The 27,352-nt window shown below is 36.7% G+C and overlaps 1 protein-coding gene across 1 annotated transcript in view; it reads right to left on the bottom strand.

The window, feature by feature from the left end:
• LOC105032631 (187-kDa microtubule-associated protein AIR9) overlaps nucleotides 1-27,352 on the bottom strand; it is a 48,126-nt gene that overhangs the window by 3,657 nt on the left and 17,117 nt on the right. Inside the window, 24 exon segments of the mRNA XM_010907126.4 lie at nucleotides 3,898-4,029; nucleotides 5,537-5,692; nucleotides 6,181-6,362; nucleotides 6,448-6,586; nucleotides 8,253-8,326; nucleotides 9,411-9,618; nucleotides 9,729-9,850; nucleotides 9,953-10,148; nucleotides 11,693-11,812; nucleotides 11,905-11,978; nucleotides 12,060-12,144; nucleotides 12,373-12,541; nucleotides 12,784-12,902; nucleotides 13,312-13,480; nucleotides 13,675-13,802; nucleotides 15,396-15,513; nucleotides 15,684-15,868; nucleotides 15,967-16,014; nucleotides 16,102-16,202; nucleotides 16,725-16,860; nucleotides 17,432-17,607; nucleotides 17,736-17,856; nucleotides 22,131-22,245; nucleotides 22,334-22,557. Of these exon segments, the coding sequence (XP_010905428.2) occupies nucleotides 3,898-4,029; nucleotides 5,537-5,692; nucleotides 6,181-6,362; nucleotides 6,448-6,586; nucleotides 8,253-8,326; nucleotides 9,411-9,618; nucleotides 9,729-9,850; nucleotides 9,953-10,148; nucleotides 11,693-11,812; nucleotides 11,905-11,978; nucleotides 12,060-12,144; nucleotides 12,373-12,541; nucleotides 12,784-12,902; nucleotides 13,312-13,480; nucleotides 13,675-13,802; nucleotides 15,396-15,513; nucleotides 15,684-15,868; nucleotides 15,967-16,014; nucleotides 16,102-16,202; nucleotides 16,725-16,860; nucleotides 17,432-17,607; nucleotides 17,736-17,856; nucleotides 22,131-22,245; nucleotides 22,334-22,557 (3,297 nt within the window).

Here is a 27,352-nt window from a genome sequence, read left to right on the forward strand (position 1 = left end):
GAAAATAAAGTTATTTCTGATGGTCATTCTGAACTCAAATTATCTGTTTGCAATGCATGTAATATGAAAAAACATGTCAATTTTTTTTTCATGATTCTGAATCAAAATCTGCTTTTTCTTTTCAACTTGTGCATTCTAATGTATGGCAGGCACCTGTGCCCTCTATTTTTGGATATAAATATTATATCATATTTGTAGATGATTAGTCCCGTTATTCATGGATTTATCTTTTAAAATTTAAACATGAGGTTTTTGAAAAATTTTTAGAATTTCAAGCAATGGTTAAAAATATTTATCATCACAACATTAAAATTCTTCTATCTGACAATGATAATGAGTATGTGAATGAAAAATTCTCTACTCTGTGTTCACAAATTGGAATTATTGAGAGATTCTCGTGTCCTCACATACCACAACAAAATGAAGTTACCAAAAGAAAACATAGACATTTATCCAATGTTACTCGAAGTCTTCTTTTTCAAGCTTGCATGCCTCCTCATTTTTGGGCAGAGGCCCTACAAACTGCTGTTTTTCTGTAAATCATACACCACTTGTTTTGAATGGAAAATCATCTTACAATGCTTTGCATGGTTGTGTCCCTTCTGACTTGCAACTTGTAAAAATTTTTGGATGCTTACATTATCCTGTTCTGTAGGATATTGCCAAATATAAGCTCTCTCCCCAATCTCTCCCTTGTGTATTCTTGGGACTCAAATAAGCATAAAGGGTTTCCTTGCCTATATCCAAGCACTAGAAAAATTTTAATTTCCAGACATGTTACCTTTGTTGAAACTATTTTTTCATATCCTTGTCTCTCCAAATTTTTTACATCTTCCGAAACTGGTTCTACTGTTTCAGATTTTCACATGTTTCAAAATTCTTTCTAATCCTCCTTTATTAGGTGAGAGTCCTACTATTAATGCACTCTCTCATTTCACTTTCACCCATATTTTTACTATTGATGGTCCTAGCACTTCTTGTACCAACCGATCCACTTTGTCTGTTTCACCAACCTCTGAGTCATTAACTCAATTTACTACCAACTTGAATAATAATGTCATATAGGTTAGAGATGAGAACCATACCACTGCTGCTGATCAGAAAGAGCTCCAAGTCTATACAAGACGAACAACCTCCAGGGCAGTTGCACCCACCACTACGAACAATCCTGTTTCTATACCTTTTGAACCTCCCCTTTCCACTCCACCTACTGCAGACCCACCAGTTTCACCATCTTCACCTATTGTTCCTCCATCTTTCGTACCCACTATATGCTCGTTCGATCCATGATAAAGGATATGATTGCATCTACCTCCTTTCTCGCTTCTATGAGTTTTTCTCTTCCCACCAAGCCTAACTCATTTGCTGAGGCTTTGCAGGATGTAGGTTGGCGTGCAGCTATGATCGAAGAATTTAATGCCTTATTGGCTAACTCTACTTGGGATCTTGTTCCTCCATCTATCAATCTCATTGGCTACAAATAGGTATATAAGGTTAAGCAAAAGGCTGATGGTTCTCTTGAGCATCTCAAGGCTCGGCTTGTGGCTTGGGATTACAAATAGCAACAAAGAATTGATTTTGCAAAAACCTTTTCACCAATTGCGAAACTGACTACTATTCACACTGTTATTTCTGTTTCTTTCTCCTCTGGATGGCCGCTTCGGCAACTTGATGTGAAGAATGTCTTTCTTCATGGTGTTCTTTCTCAAGAAGTCTATATGAAACAACCACCTGGCTTTGTAAACACTTCTCTTCCTCATCATGTCTGCCACCTACAGAAAGCCATCTATGGACTAAAGCAGGTACCTCGGGCTTGGTTTCAGCGCTTTACTTTATTTCTGAGATTGGTCTTATTGGAAGTATCACAGATCCTTCCATGTTCATTTGTCACTCCTCTTCTGACACTCGTTCTTCTCCTATATGTCGATGATATCATTGTTAGTGGAAGCTCCTCTCTTTTAGAGACACTTATAGACATTTTACAACGAGAATTTGCCAATGAAGGATCTAGGACCTCTACATTATTTTTTGGGCATTGAAGTCACTCGATCTCCTTCTGATCTTTCTCCAACTCAATAGAAATACGTGTGCCAATTGCTTGAGCGTCATGATTTTCTCACTAGTAAGCCGGTTGCTACTCCTCTCTCCAAGTGCTCATCTCTCGGCTCATGAAGGGCATCTTCTTGCAGATCCCTTTCTCTATCATCAAATTGTTGGTGCTTTGCAATATTTTACTTTCACAAGATCAGACATCTCATATGTTGTTAATACAATTGCTAAATATCTCCATACACCTCATGAGACACATGCAAGCTATTAAACGTCTTCTCCGATACGTTCGCGGGACACTGTCATACGGCATTTCCATCTCCCGCTGTCTGAATCCATCACTCGTTGCTTTTTCAAATGCTGATTGGGCTGCCTGTCCAGATACACGGAGGTCGACTTTCAGGATATTGCATATTTCTTGATCCTAATCTAATCTCTTGGTCAGCTAAGAAGCAGCCTACTATTTCTCGCTCTACTTCCGAAGTAGAGTATCGATCTATGGCCTACACACTTGCCGAGACTATTTGGATCCGTTGTCTTCTTCGTGATCTTGGCATTCCTTTGTAGGACTCTATTCACATCTATTGTGACAATCTTAGCACAACATACGTTGCTGCAAATCCCATTTTACATGTCCGTATAAAATACGTTGAACTTGATCATCACTTCTTGCGGGAGAAAGTTCAATCGGGTGATTTGGATGTGGTCCATATCTTTTCTGACAAACAATTTGCTAACATCTTCACAAAACCCTTGACCACTTCTCGTTTTTCGCTTTTGCGAACCAATCTTCGCCTCCATGCCAAGGATGCTCAGCTTGCGGGGGGATGTTAAAATATATTTAGTATATTTCTTTCCATATATAGTGGATATTTTTTCCATGTATAGTGAAAGTTTTTGCGGCATTATTGCTATATTATTGCTGGCCTATGTTGCCATATATGTTGGCCTATGATGCCATATGTATGCATTCTGTGTTCTATATATTTTGATCAATGAAACTCCTAAGAGCGCAAGCTCTTTTATCCCTCTTTCAATATCCAAAGGATTTAAAAAGAACCATGCTAGTAAAATTTATATAAAAAATAATTATGGACTGGGATGCATTGTTTGAGAATTGATTGGTAACATAGGTAACACAATACACATTCTAAAAGTCAAGAGGACCTCGGAGAGTAAGACGGACTTCAGGATTTCTTCCAACAAAAACAGGACCACAGGTTCTCCATTGGAGAGTTCATTGCATAATCTTTTTGGATCCAAATCACAACTTACGAACAACTAGTTTGGCATCTAAGTCTACTAAAAATAAAGTAAATTATGCTAGTCTGCACTATAATACTCCACTAACAAATCATTCCATGATTTTTTTTTTTAAATAAGAACATAACATATTTTTAACATGATAGATGCTTAATGTTACAATAATGTTCATAAAATTCTGTTTGTCAGAAAATGTACAGAAAATACATGCCTTTTTGATATTTACAGGACATACTTTAAGTTAAAATGTACTCAAAATAAACTATCAAAGTGCACTTCATATCTAAGAGAATTTGATTTAATAATTCATAGTTATGCCTCTTTAAGTACATCTTGAGAAGCCCAACATCTGGAATAGTTTTCTGTAGCAGAATTATTATTGTTTACTATCCAATTATATATTGGTTTAGATTATTAGCTTTTTGAAGATTTCGCAAGTATTCCAGAAGTTGGTTACAGACATAACCAAGTTGATCATCTAGTCACAACACATAATATAGCTGAGAAACTAACAAATATCAAGAAATACAAATTACCGTGCAAGTTATATGGAAGATTATAAAGTAAAAAGGATTTGAACTCTACCAACTGAAATTGGATCTGTTGATGCAGAAACTGGTTGTCCCTCAAATCCATCTTCCCTTACAGGAGTATAAACTGCCACAAGTCTATACCCCACATCATCAACATTAGCTTCATACATCCTCCCAACTTCACCTGTATTGAGATCATTTACCAATGTTAACAAGCAAAAAGATCCTAGAAATGGTATGCAGATACATTTAGATGTATGAATTAAAACATATACAGACTTCCTTTCATGATATCAAATACAGATGTGGTTGGTTACTAGTCAGGTTTTGAAAATATGAAACCTAAACCAATAGAGTAATCAGGTTCGATATTAGACAATGCATGGCTTGCTTGATTGTAGGGATGGATGGCACTGGTCATGATTAATGTAAATAATCTCAAACCAGGTTCCATTCTGATCATGTCCATGCATGAGGTTCTTTCAGAAAGAAAAATTTTAGTAGATGATCAAGGAAAGACAATAGGAGCGTTGAGACCCCATGGCTCCTCAGCACAAATCTAGAGAATTTGAGTATAAATATATCTGCTCTGGCTGATTTTATTCTGTTGTCAAAAAATTGAGTTAATGAGACATACCTTGTCACTGAAGTAATCACTTGTGTTCTCTTACTAGTTGTAATGGATACACATAATATTAGTTTTGCTTCATGGTAAGTGTTATTTTCTTTTATTTTTTATGGAGGAGGAAAAGAGGTTCCATCTGTGCTTGGTGCTAGGTGTCAATCCATGAAATTGAAGCTAAACATAATAGTCCATGTTTTAGTTCTTCAATACCAAGGTAGGTTTCCCTAGCCAACACCTAGCATTCTTGGTCTCATGGCCCACCAAGGTAAGGTGACCTAGGCAGCTGCCTCAGAATTATGCATCATTTTTAAATATGCAGAATGTGATCGATTTGTAAGTTAGTATTGGATGCTGCCAAGTTGATAGTTCCATTGGCTTGCTACTTTCTATCTGATAAAGTATCTTCAACTAGGCCATCTCTATGTTTTTAAATTTGTCATTTTATTTATTATTTATTTTCAAGTTGATCATTTTTGGACCACCTAGACCTTTGGGTGCACACCTATTAACTGGGCAGCCCTCTGCCTTCCCTTCTGCAACCTATAGTTCTTTAGAACATGGAAATTTGACAGCAGATTCCTGGATGTTCTCAGAAATTAGTGACCACCGTAATCCATAATGCCAGCCACATATGGATGGGATCAGGCTTCTAGGTAAGGTTAAGGTTGAATCTTCACCATGTCCAGTACTATATTAAACTAGGGTGTATGTTAATGGTACTTGATATGAGTCCAAACTTGGGTCCTGATTGGTTCAAATCAAGTCACCTTGGGGTCATTCTCCTCAGTTTGCAGCCATAGAGCCCAAGCTCCTGTTGAACAAGGAAGAGGAATATGCTTTCATCCAATGTTGACTAGTTATATATGCAAACAAGTATGGAGCCAAAGATAATATGAACAACAGGCATGGAGATCCACAAGCAAAACTATTGCTGCTAATGGCTAAAGCTAGAAATCATCGAAAATTTGTTTTGCATCGCTGGTTACTTGTTTATTGAATGAAACAAATTTGATGGAATATTTAAACAGCACGTATCATCAAACTTTTGATAGCAAATATATAATACCAGGTATAGATATGAGATCAGGGCTTCCAACCATCGATCTGAGCCATTGGATTTTGCTCTTGCCTTCTTTTCCTCCGCTATAATTACCTCGAACAGCATATAAGTTTGTGTGGTAACCTCTTCCTTCGATCTCCAGCTTATCAATTTTGGGAATTGCTAAAAGTAACATTATATTAGATCATAAAGCAAACCAGCAAATATACCACATAATGGATCACATAAAAAGATAACTTAAAACATGGGATATTAATGAACAAGCCCTATGAAATTTAAGATTGCAATTTGTATACAAAAATCAAAAGCAGGAGAAACTATTTGTACACAAATACTGAACAATGTCGACTATCAGATTCCTTTAAGTTTGATCAGTTGAATTTAGTTAGTTAGCAAAAGATTCAAATCAGTCTGGAAATCTAATAAGCTAAATTTCTTGACTGAGGTGGGAATCACGAGACATTTGCATTTTCTTATACAATTATTTTCAAATAGAAAGGCATTAAGCTCACCTTGTTATAGTTTGAAAAATAAGGTCAATAATTAAATTAATTTTGGCTCTTTTACATCAGGAAAATGACAATTTCATCAACATAAATTGCTTTTGTTAGTTCAGCATTATAAGTAAAAAGCAAAGTCATGAAAATAACCTGGCAAAATAGGAGCAGTAATTGCTGACACGGGGTCACTCGACCTTCCAAAAACATCTGAGATTGTGCATTCACATTTTATACAATGACCTATGTCCTCTAAACGTATCCTATATGAGCAGGAGTGCTGAGAAGGCAATGGTTCAAACAATTGATAGTCTCCTGTTCCTACCGAGCAAAACCTGTAACCAGTATTTACATGATCATAGAAGTGATAAAAGGAGATATATTAATGCATCAGTGAATGTCATTAAACTAGTGTTTTACCATTGGTATTTAATCTCCTTCTTGTACTTATCCCAAACATGTTGTTGCATTGCGCTATTTGGAATTACTTCAACAGCAGTTAGTACTTCTCCTTCAACTTCCTTTCCATTGAAGGAAAGCATCTCAATTTTCGGAAGTTCTAAAGAGAACAGGAAAACAATGTGATTGCAAAGTGAGTTAAAAATGCATGTGTCACCAGAATGACTAAATAAAACTAATGAAGGGGGAAAATTTGCACATTATTCAATAAAAGATTATCTTTCTGGACTGAGTGAGCTAGAAACAATTTTAAGAATGAACACGAATCAAATTCTTTTATCTTTTAGATAAAAATAGGCCAGAAGATGATATATAACTGAAGACAAACTAAGAAGTTCAAACCTGAATGTAACAGACCTAATAATTTTGCAGCAGAAAAGAAAATTTAGTGAACATGGAAAATATGCAGGATGAAAATTTCAGTAGAAGTGTATTTAGAAATTGAATTTCGGTGGCTTTATTTGCAATACAGAGGACATAAAAGAAAAATTACAGAAACAGAAGAAAAAGGAGAGCTTCCAAAATTGCAAACAACTCACTTGATGCTCCCAATAGAATTTCACAAACCATTATGTGCTAAATTTGAAACAATTATTAAAAAGATTTCCAGCTTACAAGCCAATCGCATTACATTCATACTCTAAAAAGCAGTAAATCAGCAATGCATAGCGCCTACAAAGTCTTGAGTTCTGGCAACAAGTAAACCGTTGGGACAAAGTAGACAACAGCCATGCGCACAGCCACTTTCCTAAAGACATTATTCACCCCCACCAACTAATCTCTGGGGTGCACAGTGAAAACACCACATGTCTCTACTATACTATGAAGCCAAGTGTTTGATAGTGTTTCACACAAATGAAATCAAACCACTAAGCATTCACCACTGTGTGACAGAATTATCTAACTTATACACGATTTTCTGCAGCAAGCAGCATATAAGGTTGATCTGATTTGTAAACAGAGTGAGCACTTGCTATTATTGTTGTTGTTTTCCTTAAGCCGAGCAAACTTGGCTTAAATAGACCAATTCATGTCTTTCTGAGTAGACACATCCCAGACAGTTTAGTAACTGTTATTCAGAATTTTAAAATTTAAACTAATTTAATTCAAAAACTAAAACTTATTAGCAGTTAATTAACTGCCACAAGCAGGTTTGTTTTCCCACTTGTTATTTCAAAACTATAAAGCACAAACTTAGCCTGCTGATAACATAGATTTTACTTCGAGAGTGACAAATAAACAGCAGAAACAAGTAGTCCCATATAAAAATGTGAATAAGCCAAACCAGGTTATTTATATGTGAATGGAAAAACAGGCTTTATTGCAGATTGTAAAAATTGCTGCATAAAAGATTATAGGAGCGAAACAGAAAATATGACACCAGGAATACAGTTTTTTTGGTAAAAGAGACTTTAATAACAGTGGCACCAGCAAGTGTACACAGAGGAACTATCAGAATTCTAGGTACATATAACATTATCCCCTTTCCTTAATGAGAATATACAGTACACTAATATCAGTAAGAAACATGGTGGAAGGAAGACCAAAAGCGTAACACTAATATCAGTAAGAAACATGGTTGAAGGAAGACCAAAAGCATAAGCTACATGAACATGCAATGCAAGACCATTTAGGAATTATGGATTTCAATTTGGCAGTTCATTACTTCTAAGAAAGTGAATCCAACTCATACAATAGTTAGACCCCAGCATTAAAAATCAAAAGATGATTTGAAGTCTTACAACTCTACATAGTTTCAAATTTACCTGGAAGAATTATATCAGATGGTTCAGATAGTCGGAGTTCTCCCACAACAGCATCTGAGCGAACAGGAGTATAGCTGCCAAGTGATGTTTTGATGTTAATTTGGACTGGCTTAAAACTGGACAATGCAATTTTGAGAAGCAAATTTTAAAAAAGGATACGCCATTGCTGCCTTGAAAATATGAAATGACATACATGTACACATACCACATGAAATTCATGGGGGATCTACAGAAGATGACGCCATAGTCCACGGTCTGAATTAACTAATATGGACTTCAGGAGTACATTATAATATGGACAATGATAGCACCTGGCATTGGCTGCATTCCAGTGCTTGGTATGACAGTGTGCCAGTGCACATCAACTGTGCCAAGCGCTGGCATGGCACAAGGCTGTTATGTACTCTACCAGTGCTAGGCTAGCACAGGACCAGGATATGATATCCTTGGGTTCAGCTTGATTCCAGTTAAATGTTCCTTCCCATCAATGAAAATGTCTTTCCCATTTTTAGTAGAATATTGTTGGTAGCAGAAGACAAGATATGAAATGGGGGGAAATTGCACTGCTGACTAGTAAACAGTAAATAGCCAGAAGAAACACCAGATAATCATCATTCAGTACAACTATAAGTAGCTTACGTCTGCAAAAGAATACCAACAATTTCCATGTTTAGATGCACCGATTTTGGAAAAAGCAGAAGTAACTAATACATGCTATTTAGATTAAGTATTAGATAAAGGTTTCCAAACAAATCCGTTCTACTACCACAAGTATATCTAAAAAGCACTTTTATGTTAACTGTAAGTCAGTTTTAATCGAAATCTCTTGTGAATCGTTCATGAGGCTATCTTCTGCGTTATTGCAAGCTTCCAAGTACCATTGCATCATTTCTTTGATTGGTGTTAATTGAATACACAAATTTTTTTCCTACTGTAATCTAAAACCCCCTCCTTTTCCAAAGACATGCATGTCGTAACAAAGCAACATCGGCAGAGCCAGATTAATGAATAAGAAAAGAACAACAGACAGAGATGTTAAAGTAGTTACCCGAACAAATGATCAAACCAGCACAAGTACTGAATATAACAAAGCAACATCGGCACAGCCAGATTAATGAATAAGAAAAGAACAACAGACAGAGATGTTAAAGTAGTTACCCGAACAATAGATGGCAATTGTAATCTGAATCGACAACTTCATAAGTCGTGGAATTAGCTCCACTAATAAGAACAATTGTTCCTTCATTAGTTTCTCTGTACCAGCTATATAGGCTTGAACCTTCATATCCACCATAATATTTTCCTTCTCCAGCATATACACCAGAACTCAACTCCTTTATGCATACTTCAGAAACAAGTGGAAGAGCTGTATGGTACAAAATGCACTCAAGATTAAGAGTAAGAATGTACAGTTAAACAAGAACAAGGTATACATGGACCAGTGTGATTAGACTTGCACAAAAGTCAAGATTTAACCTGCCATGACTGGATGGCTGCTCATGGCAACTAATGGATCTCCATGTTTCCCATCAGCACGTGTAGGCACCCAGTAAAGTGCCAAGTACGAGCCAACATCTTCAAGTGAAGGTGTATATGTTCTGATTTGTATCCCACGATCCAATTGAAACAATAAGTCCCACTGAGAATACTAAATTTAAGGATCAGATCAAGATTCATGATGGCTGCAGCAAGGAACTTACAATGTTTCTCCGACAACAAGAATATCATCGGAAACAGTAGCTAGATTAACCAACTCTGACTTCTGCAACTTCTCTTTAGTTCTGTACCAAATGTACTTCCCATTGCCTTCTTTTCCACCATAATAAGATTTCAGTGGAACAACTTCCATGTCCTGAAAACAGCTCGGTACAACAAGCTCAATACCCTTTGGATCCGCTGCAGCAGAGAACAGAAAAGATTAAAAAAAAAAAAACAACAGTACAAAGAACTGCTACATTCATGAGCACTGAGATTGCCATGTTTCACAAAGGATTATCAGATTATGATCTCTAGTTGATCATCCCTTGGGCAAGGCACCCAAAAGCTAGAAGCTTGATGTGTTGCCTAAGTAATAACCATGAATAAACAAGACCTGTTAATAGAAACATTTTTTCTATTAAATAAAAAGCATTTTACTATTGGGAATATGTGATTTAATTGAAAAAAATATTTGTCCCCATCAAAGATACTTACAATGTAAAAGCAATCCTTCAGCAAGATCCAGCAGGATGGGCAGGAGAGAGTGAAGGGAGAGAAGGTGAGAGGGGAAGGGAGAGCACAAGAAGGTCATAGATCCTGATCTCCACAGGAAGAAAAAGAAAGATTGAGAGGCCTTTTTTTTGTAAGTCACCTGGGGGTCAGGCTCCACAACACCCCGTATTCACCCTCTCCTGTTCTCCTGCTCCAGCTTTTCCTTCCCCCGAAGTCCCCCTCTCCAAACCGATCCTGCCGGATCTGGCAGGAAGTTTCCAAATAGGCCCTAAGGTTCATCTTCTCATCCCACCTACAAAGATCAAAGCCAATCCTCCACCAGGCTCTGCTTTTAGTCGTACATAATCATAGCACAGCAAACAGTTCATCACTCCATCATGTCACAAGTCTTCTCCAACATATTCATATCTAAGTCTATCGTTAATAGTTTACAACACATTTACTCTAGCCATCTCATCTGATCATATGTTCCTAAAATCCTCACACATTTTTCTGCATTAACAATGTCTCTAAAACCTTAATTAGCAGTCTCATAAGTATATTCAGATCACATAAAACTTAGAAGCTATCTCCACGTCACCCTAAATTTTGGATTAGAAAATTTTTCAATGTTAAATTTATTGCTTTGTCAAAATTATAGCAATTTGCATCTAGCAAGCATAACCTGGAAATTTGTTTTTGTTTCTATAAAATATTGGGTCCCAACACAGCTGTCCCTCATCATATAAATTTATACATACGTTGCACACTTAGCTTGGCCTCAGTGAGAACACCATCATCTTTCAAATTTTCTAAAACAATCATTAGCTTTTGGAATCCATTAAAGAGCCCAAATCTCAAATTACATCAAATTTCACCCACAATCGATTCAATTTTTTAACAGAGGTAAAGAATGTCTGTTTAGGGGTCACTGCCCAGTGCAATAGTGAAAGGCTTGCACTAACAAGCACAATGGTGTGGGTTTGAGTCCTGGAGCACCACTTTGTGACAAAAAAAAAAAGGACCCAAAGACTAAGCCCATCTGCAGATCGCCCCTCCCAGGACCCTGGATCGCCAATGACATCTAGGAATACAGTTTACCTTCACAAATTCCCTGAACCCACATGACAATCTAGATATTTATCTAGTGACATGATAGAGAAACACAATATTAGTAATATATTTAGTCTTCATTTCAAAGTCGATGCTTATAGCCAACGTCAGGATACTTTGTCTGAAGTAACACCCACCAGGAACAATGGCATCTGAGATAATGCTCCTTGGTGATCCTCTTGATCCATCCTTCCTTACAGGAGTGTAAATGAGCTCGATGCATTCACCGACATCCTCAAGAGTCAAGTCCAAATATTCTGTAAAGGTTATAGCATTTTAGTTTATTCAGCCTGACAAGGGTTATGACATTTTAAGTGATGAGAGTTGTGTAGGAATTAAAAGAACGCACCACAACCGGTCAACTTGTCCTTTGTACCATTACTCTTCACCCTAAACCATTCATGGGTGCAATTTCCTCTTTCACTGAGATGGGAAAAGCAAACATTTTTCAAGTTTTATTGCACCATACCAAACACAGTATGATGAACTTAAAGATGATCTCACCCTCCAGTGTATTCAGCAATAAAGCTCAGGTGGCCTCCTTCAACCATTGATCCCAGAAATTTGAGTGACTGACAAGTTGGTGGTCCTGGGAAAAGTGTGAAACTTTAAGTGTTAGGTTGAATTTCTCAATGGAACATAAATAATCCGAGTAAGACTTCAGATTATTTTCATCTAGGTTAATTAACTGCCGTCCAGGAAAACAATTCAATGGGAGAAACAACAGAAGTACATCTGACAATAAAGTTAAGGATTGTTTACAACTAATACACTTGAGAACAGAATTCAGATAGCTACTTTTTGCAAGGAGACATACCAGGTAGAATGGGACCAATATATTCCGAAACAACTATAGGACCTCGAGCCCAGTCATTTCTAACAGGTTCACATGAAACAGAGACAAGGACGCCAATATCATTGCAAGTTAAGGTATATGATGCAGTTGTAGCACCTTTGATTTCACTCTGTGTACCATCAGAACTAGTCTGCAAACGCATAATGAATCTTATTATAAAGGAAAGAAAGAACTATATATTAATTACATGCACAGCATGATCAAAATAGCAGCTAGGTGACTATTAAAACAAAGAATAAAAAGATCTAATTACGTTCTAGTGATAAAAAGTGAAGAACTATTAGAACCTGGTACAATCAGAGCGAAATACATTTTGAGTCAAGGCTATTGAATTTATTGTTAAGATGACATAACTGGCTAGAATCCACTTACCAAGAACCAATGGAAAACTGAATCACCTTCTTCTCCACCCCAATATTTCTTGTCGGCAACCAATGTCGTTCCCTCAACACCCTTGCCCATTATCTGCAACGAAAGCAATGTTGGGTGTCCTGTCGATTGAACAACAATGTAGAAATGATTACTTCTCAAGTGAAGCTGTAAAAGAAGCAATTGTAACATTTAAACATGCAAATGACTTCAGGCAGGAGATCTGAGAATTCCTGAGTGATTCATTGACAGACAAGGCTGATATAAAATTTTGAAGTCTTTTCCTTTTTTCCCACCCATTTCTCCTCATTCTAGAACAAAAGTCATGTCTATTTTTGCGAGGACTTACTAGTGCAATAAGTAATTATTTCTTTTATGATACATATAGGCTTAATTTCTCGTATGCTTTTAGAACTTCAAATTTCATGAGTCTGGTAAATTTAGGAACCTCATGTTACTGAAACTAAATAAGTAAATCAGAGTATCAGAACTTGTATTTAATGTTTCATTTATCAAAAGACATGTAAGCACCTGGGCGAACTCGCTCCTGTGACAGGAAAGTTCTTGGCTCACCAACAGTACCATCATCCCTTACTGGAGTGCATTTGAAAGAAACAAACTTGCCAATAGCATCCTTTGTTATGCGATATTGAAGAAGTCCTGATGCCTCTGGTATTGAGGCACCTATGCTGGTTTCAGCCTGCAAAGGTTTAAATCAATAAGCAAGGAACAGGAAGCAAGAGAGCAACAATCATTTGATCCGAGAAAAAGTAAGATGCAAACAACTAACAATATAGGGGAGATTTGAACTGCCCTCAACCAGAATCACAAGTATGTAATTTTTAAACCCTTCAAATATGCAGGATTAATAAGAAAAAGAACAAAAGAACATACTTCACGAAGATACCAATTGTATATGCTTTTGCCCTCATGGCCCCCAATATAGCCATATGATGCAGTCAACATTTCACCCTCAGAAAAATCACCAGTGACTGACAGAAAATTTAGGCTTGGTGGAAGTGCTGCATAAAAATGTCTTAAACCAGTTAATGTGCTAGAAGATTAAAAAGCCCAAAGAATCAAGGAAGAATATGAAATAGAATAAAGCAACAAATGATAATAACTAAAGGTTAAACAATAAATTGCCAGTTTCATTAATTTTTTTTCCCAAAAAAAGCAAATGCTATGACCTTTTAACTGAAATATTCAAAATTACAAAACAACAGAGGTGATCAGATTTGGTCACTTTAGATGTATAAGTGCATTCAATGCAGTTAAAGATTCTATATGGCTAAAGTATCTAATAAAAAAGTATCCATAATTAAACACCAGTCATAAATATTAAGCATCCACTATTCACCTTTTCTTGGGGTGGTCAAATATAAGCAACTCATATAGCAGTAGTCAAATAAATTAAGCAAAACATTTATGTTGACTAAAATCATAATTATGTGCCAAAACAGCAAAAGAGATAAACTCCTGCCCCCCTCATACTTCCAGTAAATTATTTGCATATCAGGAAACCTTGCTAATGAGACAAATTTAAGCAAACTATACCTAGCTGTAGCAAAGCATCTCTTAATTGATTCAAAAATTATATATATATATATATATATATATATATATATATATATATATATATATATATATATATATATATATATATCTTCATGTTTGTATATAGCAGCAATAGAAAAAAAGAATGACTGCTGCAATCATCAGTCTTCAAGAGCAAGTACCATGTCAGTACAGTGTGAGCATACCCGATTTGGGGGTTGGTTATGTATGAAGGTAGTTTCCTTGGTATGCTTACCAAGTATTGGTTTGGTACAGGTATGGTATAGTACACCCAATATAGAGCAGCATGCACTAGTATGGTGAATTGGTGATCCTTACCATCAAACAAATTCAACAACTCAAACATCTCTAACATACATAATTGGAAAGTGTGTATGCTAGACTCTGGGGCCTTAAACGAAAGACTTGTACCATCTTAGTAACAGGCATCCTAATGCACGAGGTTCCGACCAGTGCAAGGTCTGGGGAAGGTGAGATGTATTCAACTTTACCCCACATGTTGAGACTATTTCCATGTTTCAGACAATGACACTTAGGTCAAAATGGAGCAACCATGCCATTGTGCTAAGGCCTGCCCTCTTTCCACCATCTTAGTATTCTCCACAATCAACATCCAAGAACTTAGGAAATACGTGCTTCTCTTTGGATCCATGGTCAGAATCTCTTCCTCGAGGTGTTCCTTATATGTACATGAATGTGCTAGACTAGTGATTAATAGATCAAGAATGACCATGTTGTGGAATTGTTGAATTTTTTCTATATTTATTAACCCTACAACAGGGATATTCTAATTCATTGTTCACCTTGCATCACCATGGTATTTGAATATATAATAAAATCTGGCACTGATATGATAGAGAGATAGAGAGAGAGATGGGATTGCATGTCATATATTGTGAAAACGTGTTTGGAATGTAAATATCTAATCTTAACGGTGCATGTTTTTGACCATCATGACATTCATGGTTAAAGTTTCAGTTTTTATTTCAGAAGTCAAGCGAATTCCATAACAAAAGCTAGCAAAGAAATGCACTTACTTTCAACAACCTTTTCTGATATAACATATGCTGGTTCACCAGTTTCACCATCAGGGGCCATAGGAGTAAATTTTGCAACAATATAGCAACCAACAGCACCAAGGGGAATACGAAATGCCTACAAAAAGGTCAACAAAGTAATTTTCTATCATTTTTTGCTTTCTGGGTAAGACAACATTTCTTGATACGAATAAACAAATTGGGCAAGTAAATCACAAAGATAACCTACATCAACAGCCAAGTAATGATCCTTAGTAAAGTTACAGCAAACTTAAAAAAATTTCCAACCTTTGCAATTTTGGAGGTACTAACAGCTTCAAGACCATTTTCCCCCTCCAATTTTAGGGATGTTGTTTTAAACCACTGGACCCGGCTGGAACCCTCAGTTCCCCCGGTGACAGCAGCAGTGACAATCACCTTGTTCCCTTCTCTCATATCTCCAACTATTTTCAAATTGACTACCTTTGGGGGTGCTGAAAATAAAATAGAGAATAAACACAAAAAAAGAAAAGAGAAGCTTAAAAATTACAGCTTTATAGAAATACTAAACTGAAGACCACTTAATTTGTACCTCGCTTTACACGCTCTGTCATTGCAGATGCTGATTCTCCCTCCTGGCCTGGACAAGTATGTGACAATTTCACAACTTAACAATGACAGAGTTAAGAGATACAAATAACTTAGAATATGCAGGATATTTAAATACCTTCCAAATTCATTGGAATATAAACAAATTTTAGGCGTCGCCCCACATCCTCCTTTGTCAGGGTATACTCGATAGTACCAGATGATAATAATATAAAGTTACTGCATGGAGAAAAAAAGTGGTGGACAAGTTACTACATTTAAATAATACATATCAATTTTCTTAGTCTCAAGGACTGATACAAATAAATAATAAAGCTATGAGATATTTAACTGGTGTTAGAAAAATAGTTATAATGGGAAAATAATAATAAATTAAAGCATAAGATTAGATACAAGTTTCTTTTACTAACATCAAGAAGTGCACTTGAGAAACATGAACCATGGTCATCCATAGCATGCAATTCAACACATTGTTTGTATAAGACAATGCACAAAAGAAATCAAGGATCATAGTACCATATTAGTACCACAACAATACTCAGTACAGGGGGTGTAATGAGTGCCAGTATGCCAAATCAACCCCTGTACCAGCATGCCTACATTGTACCAACATGGTACCAATATGAGTCGAATACCAAGATTACAAACCTTCTAAGGAATATGACTTTAAAAAGAAAAAATCTAACATTCTCACAATAGAGATGAGTAAGCACCCCGAAGGATTCAAAGTGCATAACATACCCGGTTTCCTTGCTCTCTCTAAACCACTTAAATTTGCTTGGACCTTCCTTCCCCCCAAAATATTCTCCAAACCCTTTTATCATATTTCCTTCAACAGCATCTCCAACAATCCGCACATTATTAACCGATGGTGCAGCTGAAAACAAAGTTTTATAGACCATAGAAGTGTAAGCATTTGAAGGAATTAAAAATCTTTCAGAAGAGGCACATTGAAATTGGCTGGCAAAAGAAAAAAAGAAGGTGACGTAAGAAGCCATAGACAAAAGTGTGATACACTACTAGTTTTCATGCAAACAGTGAGAAAGCATCATTATGCCATGGTAAGTTGAAACTAAGCTTGGCTTCCTTGGTCATGTGAACTAAACCAAGGATAAAAGCAGCAGACAACTACTAAAATCTGCTACGAGTGCATATGTGAAAAACATATATACCCATTAGAACTTCAACTTTTCGCATCCTAAGACAACCAAAGGTAGTCCCAAGCAGAACCACATTACTTGGGAAACAGCACGAAAATATATTTCGCTATAGTAACAGCAATCACAAATTTGTAGCATGATCAGCATCAAACTAATAGAACATAGCTTTGGGTGTATATCATAGAAAACAATGCAGTGTATCTGTGTATGTGCACATTCTACAATAACCTTAAAAAAATCCTCGACAAAGCTACTAGAGCAATATGGAAGTAAATGACGTCCAGACACCTGCTTTTATAAAGTCAGTCATTGCATACTGTGGTTCTCCCTTAACACCTTCTTCTGTCACTGGAGTATACATGAAAACCAGACTTGAATCAATGTCATCTACAGTCAACCGGTATTCCTCATCTTCAGCTCCAACTATTACCACAGGACTGCTATTCCATCTTCGCCTCAACCAACTGGCCAAAGGTTAAAAATATTCATGAACTTCATAAGAACAAAAATTTCATTTGTGAAAAGGTGATGATGGCAGAGTGTTAAAGGTGCAATGTAATGAATGTTTCTATATAAACATTATATCACTTACCTTGCTACACCTTTCCCTGGTGTCCCACCACACCATGCAACCTCTGCAAAACCCTTGATCACATTTCCCTCCACAAGTTCACCATGCACTCTCAAATTTAGGACTTTTGGGTATCCGGTTCCTGATCATGAAATTGTAGTGAGAACCAATAACAGCAAAATAAAGCAAAATAAATCATAAACATACCAAACATCATGATGTTACTTTTGAGGAACCCAGTGTGTATGGCATGCAACGAATATCTTTTAAGAAAAGCTCTACCAGGACTGACAGAATTTTTTTTTTTTTACACAAGTGCTGATTCTTTTCCTCATAGACATAGGATCAAAAATGTTCAATAGCACCTTCCAGCAGAATTCATCAAATTATGTATACCAACTAGGTTTATACTCATGTCACGATGCCTTGTCAACGAGTCAAGAAGCACTTATTGATACAGCGGAAGTAAAGTTGGAAGATGGAATTAAGAGGTCAGTGGTACAGATCTCACTTCAATAGCAGTTCCTGTCTCAGGTCATGAGTCCATATAGCTTCCTTCAAATCATAACCCATAGTTCACCAAAATTAAATAGGACAACATGATTATGATCATCATCTGAGAAATTCGAATATGCTATTTATGATTGCTGATATAGGACTTCTTCTGAAAAAACTAATCTGCAACCAATATACTAAAAAAAAAAGTCATCACCTCCTCTTGCATGTCTAATAGGGGTCCTTCAAAGTTCTGTTCTGCAGAGCATCTTTATTCAATCAAATGATGCTTCTCAAATCCAATCCAGCTTGCTTCTGTTTTATAAATACCAGCCTTCTTATTTTTCAAATACAGATTGTCAAGGCAGAAACATTTCTATCCAGTTTCATTCAACATTGGCACCATTTTTCAAATTAATTTCTTTTCAATGGATTTTAACTCTTTCATCAGCAGACTTCAGTATCTTAAAATCAATCCTTTCAATCAAATGTTAAGCCTTCATCTGAAAGTTTATGAATAGCAAACAACTTTTCATAAGATGCTCATAATGATGTATTCTCCCCATTACCCTTTTTCCTATGAAAAATATTTTCATCTTTATCTCGACGAGCAGTTGTGTTTGTCAACCTCATAAAATTTTGTTTATCTTTTAAGAAGATGGACTCATTGATGGCTGATGCACTCTTCTACCCTGCTGAACTTGATACAAATACATCAAATCTATCTTCTATATCTAGGCCTTGAAATCAGTACTCAAAAAGAACAATCTTTAAGCATAAAACCTTTGGGCTGATTTTAACTTCTTGTGTTTGAGGGCCCAAAAGGATTCTATTCATTTTATCAAAGAATGACATCCACCACAACATATTCAGATTTAAGAGCATCAAGAGTCATAACCAATGGGCATGAGAGGCAGATAAATTACAAATGTTCTATTATTGCATACAGACAATGCTCATATGTGAATTCAAGAAGTATAATCTCTTAGCTGGTACTACAAAAATATGATGATAACTTACTGGTACGATTTGAACCAGTACCATACTGCTCTACACCCGACACACAAGGGACATACATGTACCTTACCAATATGGCTGGTATGGACCAGTATGTGCCAGTACTTAAATTCATGCTATGACACAATCAGCATAAATTTCACTCTACTGTAATGACTTCTTGAAATTTTCATGTTAGGAAAAACTTTCAACTATTTTGAAGAAATCATTCAGCTTATCAAGTGCAATGTCTCATATAGTAGTTCTCCTCGTATGTTACATACAGAAACTATGCGAAATGGACCAAGTTAAAAAAAAAAAAAAAAAAGAAGGAACAATGTTGCATTTTGACTTGAAAAACAGGTGAACCGTTTAATGCCAAACAAAAGTAGCAATTTCAGCACATATAGCAAAAGATCTATTGCTATGTGCTTGAACCAAGTCAATGACTAGCTCAGAGGTACCAATGGGTCAATGGGTGCTAAAGCTCATAATATGCCACAAGTGCAGAGCCACTAGAATGTCTAGGGTAGGGATGGCAATGAGTCGGGTATGGGTATGGGTCAGGGTGGCCCATACCCGTACGCGCCCTGCAAGTAAAAACCATACTTATACCTGGCACATACCCGCCTTGGGTCGGATAGGATCGGGTCAAGTAAAGATGCAAGTCGGGTCGGGTTAGATAAATAAGAGGGATTGGATCAAGTCAGGTCAAATACATGTAAACAATATAAAATCCTTATAATTTTGAAAGGAGGATATATATTAAGATTATATCGCATCAGGTTCAGATCAGGGCATACCATTATCCATATCCTATCCGAATCCACTTCGGATATTTTTTTTCTAGAACCTGTACCTGCTTCGGGTTCTAATCAGGTCGGATAAAATCCGCCCCATTTGGGTCGTCGGATACCCAGTGGGTCGGCTAAAATTGCCAACCCTAGTCTAGGACAACAGCCCTTGAAATAGTAGAATCCTCACAATATCTGCTTCCAAGATAAGAACACTTCAAAAACATCATAGATGAGGATTATCTAAAGAAATAATTGAAATAAATCTAGATGATATTGATTTAATCAGTATAAAGGAAAAGAATAGATGTTTCCCTTTGATAAGGCACTAGATTCATGAAGAAAACAGGAGCGGTGAACCATAAGATCATTATAACTTTAGTCCTTCAAGCAATGACCAAAACAAGTTGCACCAGGTGTGATAAAACCATTTCAAATCAATTTATATGTAGCAAGAGAAGTTATTGCTGGATCAAGCTATTTTAGTAGCAATTGTCATGGTCCACAGATTGTGAAAGACTCTTTCTTTTCGAAATCTGCGCTCTTATTTATTAGAAAGGATTTTAGGATGTTTAGAAATTGCAAGGTTGTACTATATAGCTTACACAGAACAAATGCGAGTACAGTATTTCTTATCTCAGGGAGAAGGGCTTGGTGAAACATTCTCCAATTTATGTAAACCAAAGGATTAATCACAAAAGAATTCAGCTAGGTAAAATCTAAAAAGCAGGAACTGTTTTTCACAGGCGAGCATGCATGCCATGAATTTCATATTTTATTCAAGTACATTGCAAGGATCTGGTGATGTCACTGGAAAACTTAGCTTCGCCAGAGCTTCTAAGGTAAGCAAATTCTGTAGTTCAATTCCCTCCACATATGGGAACCAATCCATATAGCCAAGTTGGTTACACCCTAAAGATGAATGCCGCTTTATTCAACCTATCACCCTCATTTATGTCATATAAACAGGCCCCTTATAGGCAAGCATGCACTAGTTAGTTGTAATACTGTTGTGGTAAAATAAGGTTGGTCTCATTTCACTGTCCCATACAAGTCCACTGATCAATCTGAAATTTTCAGCATGAATTCAGACAGACTTACAGTGATTATTGGCTTATCTATTATTTAAAGGTTATTTTTGAGGTGTTTTTAGTTATTGTATCTAGTATTTGACAATGATCAAGAGCTCATGTACAATTTAGAGTAGGACTATCTTGATTTATATTGTCAAGTAGTTAGTTGACCCTAATAGCTGAAGCTGTTAGGAAATGGGTCAACAATGTGTATCAAACTCGACAACCCACCCTCACACGCAGCCTTGCACACCCACATGGAGGAAAAAACAGGTCAAGACAACAACTAAAATGGGTCAAAATAACAACCAGATTTATCAAATGAATAACAGTCTTAGCAGGGACTTGAACTCATTACTTCCAGTCTTCCAATAATCTTAGTTTTGATACCATGTTAATTAACCAGTCGGGTCCAAAAGCTTAAGTTATTAGGGAATGGGTCAACAGTGCATATCAAGCTTAACAACATTAGGTGGCCGACTATGGTGACTAACTCCATCCCAATTATGTTTATTTTAATGGGTCACAAGTCCTTGATGAGGGGACAATTTTGGGATCCAAATCCATGTCCGGAGATGATTTACCAGATCATGGATACACAAGATCTCAAGTTCTCAACAATATCAAGATTAGTAGGTAATTCTAACTCTTATTTGAATAAGAACTATCCAATAATTTTCTTGCCAACATATGACCATTCAATGTTGCTGCAAATATTTTGCTTACAAGAAGTCTTTGAGCTTTGCCCAGAGAAAGTGATGCCTATGGTTTGCACTGGTGCAACACACATGAGATATACCAGTATCTTGCTTTCAGGTATTTAAGGTACCCCTTAGTTATAATTTGTACAAGCAAGCTCATGTGAGAATCAAGCACTGGGATTTGTGAACAGCTAGCATAAGAGTCAGTTTAAACACATCACATTACAACATATGTATCCTTAATGTGTTGGAATCATGCAAAGGAAAGAAGCCTTCAATTTAGAAACTGATAATTTATTTCCTTTGGACATAGAGTTACATATATTTAACTAGATAGGCATAATTTGATAGCTATACCTGGGGAAACAGGTGATGATACAGCAAAAATAGGAGGGTACTCGATATCTCTCAGTGCTGGAGTGCACTCAACCTTCAGATGTCTGTCGATGTCCTCATACTTTGGCCAATACACCTTGTTGTTTACCAGCAATAATGGATTACCATATTGTGTCACCAAGAAGAACTCAATGATTTTAAGCTCACAGAAACAAATGTCATACCTCGTGTACTGCATCAGCAATAGGCACAAAGTTCGTTGGGGTTCTGTCTCCTATAAACCATTGAAATTTAAGAACTAGCTCAGAATCACTGCTTAGGTTGACAAAATTAAAGAGGCAGCGGCATGCATCTCCTTCAAATGGCTGATCTACAAAGGCTTCTTTAAGCATGTAGCCAGGAGGCAAGTGATCTTTCCATTGTTCGACCAGAAAAGCAAATGTTGAATCTGTCAAATAAAGAAAGCAGTAATGGTTAACCATATTTTTAATAAAGAATGTTAAAACCTAGGAAGCACGGATACTTTGAATCAGATGCCATGTCCATATGGATATGAATTGGATGCCAATACCCATCAGATGCTTCTACAATATGTGTCAATACTTAAGTATCATATGTGTTAAAATTAGAAAAAAAGCTATGAGTGCTTCCGGGATACAAGATATTATCGAGATACTTCCAACATTCCTCCAAGAATGAGTAGGAAGGTTTTTTTTCTTCTTTTCCTATGAGTGTTAACTTTTTAATGGTGATGATTAATTTTAGATTTTTTGATGTTGATATTAAAGGCACATAGTGTGAGTTGTGGTCTATGTATTTGAATTTGATTGATGACTACATATGTATTTGAATTTGAATGATGACTACATACATATATATATCTGTTTGTATGCATGATGCATGTATGCATTTGCTATTTTATCCTAGCAGCATCATATCCTACTGTGATGACCCAAGCTAAAAAAAAAAAAAAAAATAGGAAGGGAAAAACAGGGGAGAAGACTCCCTCCTCCTCTCACCGACTCCCAATCGGAGTCGGAAGTCTTCTTCCTCCTCTCACCGACTCCCAATCAGAGTCGGAAAGAGCCCCCTCCGGCTCTATTTAAGGAGGAGAACCCTCCTCTCTCCCTCTCACCAAAGACCCGAGACCCAGTCGGCGGCAATCGCCGGAAAAACCACCGCGGAGACCCGTCCCTGTGCCGTCCTTCTTGCTCGCCGGAAAAGCCTCACCGGCGTCGGAGGTAAGCCTCCTCCCCTTCCTCTCTCTCCTTCTTTCTTCTTGTGTCGGTGTGCACGCTTGTCGGCGACCGAAGTCGCCGGATTTCCTTGAGAAAAAAGAGGGGGTTTCCGGTTCCGTTGGGTGTTTGGGCGTCGGTGGCCGCCGCCGGTCACCGGCTTGGCCCTTCTCTTGCCGCTAGGTCGCCCCCCTCCTGCCAACGGCCGCCCCATGCCGACTGCATCACCGGTCGGAACTCCAATGAGGGGATTTGAGATCCCCTGTTTCAGCCCAAACAACCCACGGGAAGAAGAAGAAAGAAAAAGAAAAGGAAAAGAAAAAGAAAAAAAAAACAAGAAGAAAAAAAAGAGAGAGAAAGAGAAAGAGAGGGAGACTTTCTCTCTCCGCTCTCTCTCTCTCTTGAATTTTTTAGGATTTATTAAATATATATATATAAATAAATAAATAATAATAATAAATAAAATAAAAAAAATTCTGGACGCTGTCATTTAGTCGATCCTTGTTAGGACATTGGATTTTAAGAATTTTTATTATTTTTATTTGATGAAATTTTGATCAAAAATATGATATTTGACGTACCAGGTTCGAAGAAGGATTTTTCAGATTTTTAGAATCCCTAATTTGGATTTTCTTTTAAGGTAAGTAGTGTTTTACTTTTATTGAATTTATCTGGTAAATTATAAATTTGAATTATATAGATTCATGGCATGCTTGTGATTGAAATTATTTATTGAAATTAATTGTGATTGAAAATAATTGTTAAAAATTATTTATGATTGAAGATATTTGTTGCAAATTATTATGATGATGTATGATCATAAAGAATGATATGATTGATTTACTCGAATATCACTTATTTATATTATTTTCGAAATAATATATGAATTGAAAGATGATATGAATTGACAACCTGACTATGTAAAGGACCCCGCCAATGGGGGCATATACGTTGACAATTGATTTGTCCTGAGGGTTTATGTCGCCAGCGAGACCAGCGATATGTCGCTAGAGAGACCAGTGACAAACCACCAGAGAGACCAGCAGTTCCGAAGGACTTTGCTGCCAGATGATTTGCAGCCTACCGCAAGAAGATTCGCGGTATTATGACCCTGCCACAGGGAAAATGTGGTCATAGTCATAGTTGATAAGAAGAAACTTAAGAATTTGATGAATTCAAGATGATAAGCATAATTTGAAATTATGATGAATTAAAATTTTATATATGATTGATAGTGTGATGAATTAAATTATGAATTCATGAATTTACATATTGTTTATGTTATTATCGGTAAACCGATATGTACAGTATTATTGCCTGATTTATTCAGTTAAAGGTATACACTGCTTACTGGGCTATTTAGCTCATGATGAGTTTTATATTTTTTTACAGATCCAGAAAATTAGCATGATGAGGGATTTCTGTTGGGAGAGCGATTAGAGATAGAGATTAGCTCATTTGATTGAAGATTTTCTCAGAATTGATGCAAGATTTTTATTTTAAGTGTTGATTTTATCAGACAATTATTTTTCTTTTGACACTGAGTTTTGATTTTGTTATTTGAACTAAGGTTGATCATTAAAATTAAAAAAAATTTTCAACTGTGTAAGATATCACGATGAGATGCCTTGCATGCTTATGGAAAAAGTTTCTTTTGAGCATGCGGCGGTTGCCATGACCTTCGACTCACAATCTCGGGTCGAGAGCGTGACAATTAATATGGTATCAGAGCATAAGTAGATAGATAAAGACATGTAGAATAGAATGAGCAAGTGATAGGTAGATATTAGAAATTTGAGAGGTTAGTTATGATGATTATGATCTGACCTGTCTTAAGTTTATAACTTTATTAAAGATAAGTTATCATCTCAAATTTGTCATAGGTCAATATGCCTCCACGACGAATGAGGAATACTCAAGGAGCGGTAGGAGGGACATCAAATCCACTTGGTGATAACACTTCCCATTTGAATAGCGGCACATCTCAGCAAGAGGGAATCATTGACCCTACTGAAAATACTCCGACAGTACAGGAAGAGCCGAACATGACTCAACTAATGCAAACTCTGATCGGAGTAGTTCAAACACAGCAACAGTTATTTCAACAACAAGCGCAGCCACGTCAGCATCCTCCACCGACATCTGGACATGAAGAACATCCGATGTAGAGAAACAATATCGTCGAGTTTAAGAAGCTAGCCCCTCCAGCCTTCAAAGGGACCATCGAGCCACTAGAAGCTGATAACTGGATTATGAAAATGGAGAAGGCATTCGCCGTGAAAGAATACCACGATGATGAGAAGATCCGTTACACAGCATATCTGTTACAAGGTGAGGCATACAACTGGTGGCGTATACTTGAACAAAAATATGAACACGATAGGATACCACTCATTTGGAAGAGATTTCGAGATGAATTCTTTGACAAATACTTTCCTTGAAGTGTCAGAATACAGAAAGAGCAGGAGTTCATTCATCTAAAATAGGGAAACAGATCCATTGCAGAGTATGAAGCTAAATTCACGGAGTTAGCCAAGTTTGTTCCAAGATTAGTTGAGATTGAGCAAGACAGAGTACATAAATTTGAAATGAGACTGAAGACGGAAATTAGAAAACAAATTGTACCCTATGAGTTTACTACTTATGCCTCAGTTGTGAAAAAAGCTCTAATAATTGAGAGGGAAGTTAATGAAGCACATACAGAGAGAGAACAGAATCAGAAAAAGAGAAATAGGTTTGGTGGAACTCAAGGATGAAATCAGAACAATAAGAGTCCAGCAAAGAAGCCAGTAAATGATAAAAATCGTGAGAATGAGACGGCTAGATATTCGAGATGTGACCGAAGAGAGCATGAGTCTTCCAATTACCTATGGAATACTGGTTCTTATTTTAGCTGTGGACAGAAGGGACACAAAATTGCAGATTGCCCCCAAAGGAATGAGAATAGATCCACACAAACAAAAGATGGAGATCAAAAGCCGAAAACTCAAAGAAGGATCTATGCACTCACACAACAGGATGCTCAGGCCTCTAATGCTATGATGACAGGTATCATTCCTGTATCTGGTATTTATACTTCAGTTTTGTTTGATTATGGTGCTACGCACTCCTTTATATCCACTACTTTTATTAGACAACATGATATAGTATGTGAATCTATGAAAACTAAATTATATGTTGAGACACCAGTAGGTGGTATTTTGAGTACTGAAAGTGTGTGCAAGTCATGTAGTATCAGAATAAGAGAAAGAGAATTACCGACAAATTTGGTGGTCCTAGATATGCATGATTTTGATGTCATTCTAGGAATGAATTGGCTTGCTACTTATCATACCTCTATGGATTGTCATGGAAAGAGAGTGAACTTTCAAATATCGGGAGAATTAATATTCAGTTTTGATGAAAGTACAGGAACCACCCCTCCACGTATTATTTCATTTGTGCAAGCTAGACAGATGCTAAAAAGAGATGTAGAGGTTATCTAGTATTAATAAAAAATACAGAACATGATGAATTGAGGTTACAGAATATTTCTATCGTAAATGAATTTTCAGATGTATTTATTGATGATTTATTGGACTACCACCAGATAGAGAAATTGAATTTACCATTGAATTGGCACCCAATACCGGTCCGATTTCTAAAGCTCCTTATCGAATGGCCCCCATGGAGTTGAAGGAGTTAAAAGATCAATTACAAGATTTATTGGATAAAGATTTTATAAGACCTAGTGCGTCTCCTTGGGGAGCTCCAGTCTTGTTTGTGAAAAAGAAAGATGGTAGTATGAAGCTTTGTATCGACTATAGAGAGTTGAATAAGAATACTATCAGAAATAAGTATCCTTTATCTCGAATCGATGATTTGTTTGATCAGCTGCAAGGTGCACAAGTTTTTTCAAAAAATTGATCTTCGTTCGGGATATCATCAGTTAAAAATCAAAGTAGAGGACATACCAAAGACTACATTTAGAACTCGTTATGGACATTATGAATTTCTAGTGATGCCATT

Source organism: Elaeis guineensis, chromosome 2, assembly GCF_000442705.2.
Source record: "Elaeis guineensis isolate ETL-2024a chromosome 2, EG11, whole genome shotgun sequence".
Lineage (NCBI taxonomy): Eukaryota > Viridiplantae > Streptophyta > Magnoliopsida > Arecales > Arecaceae > Elaeis > Elaeis guineensis.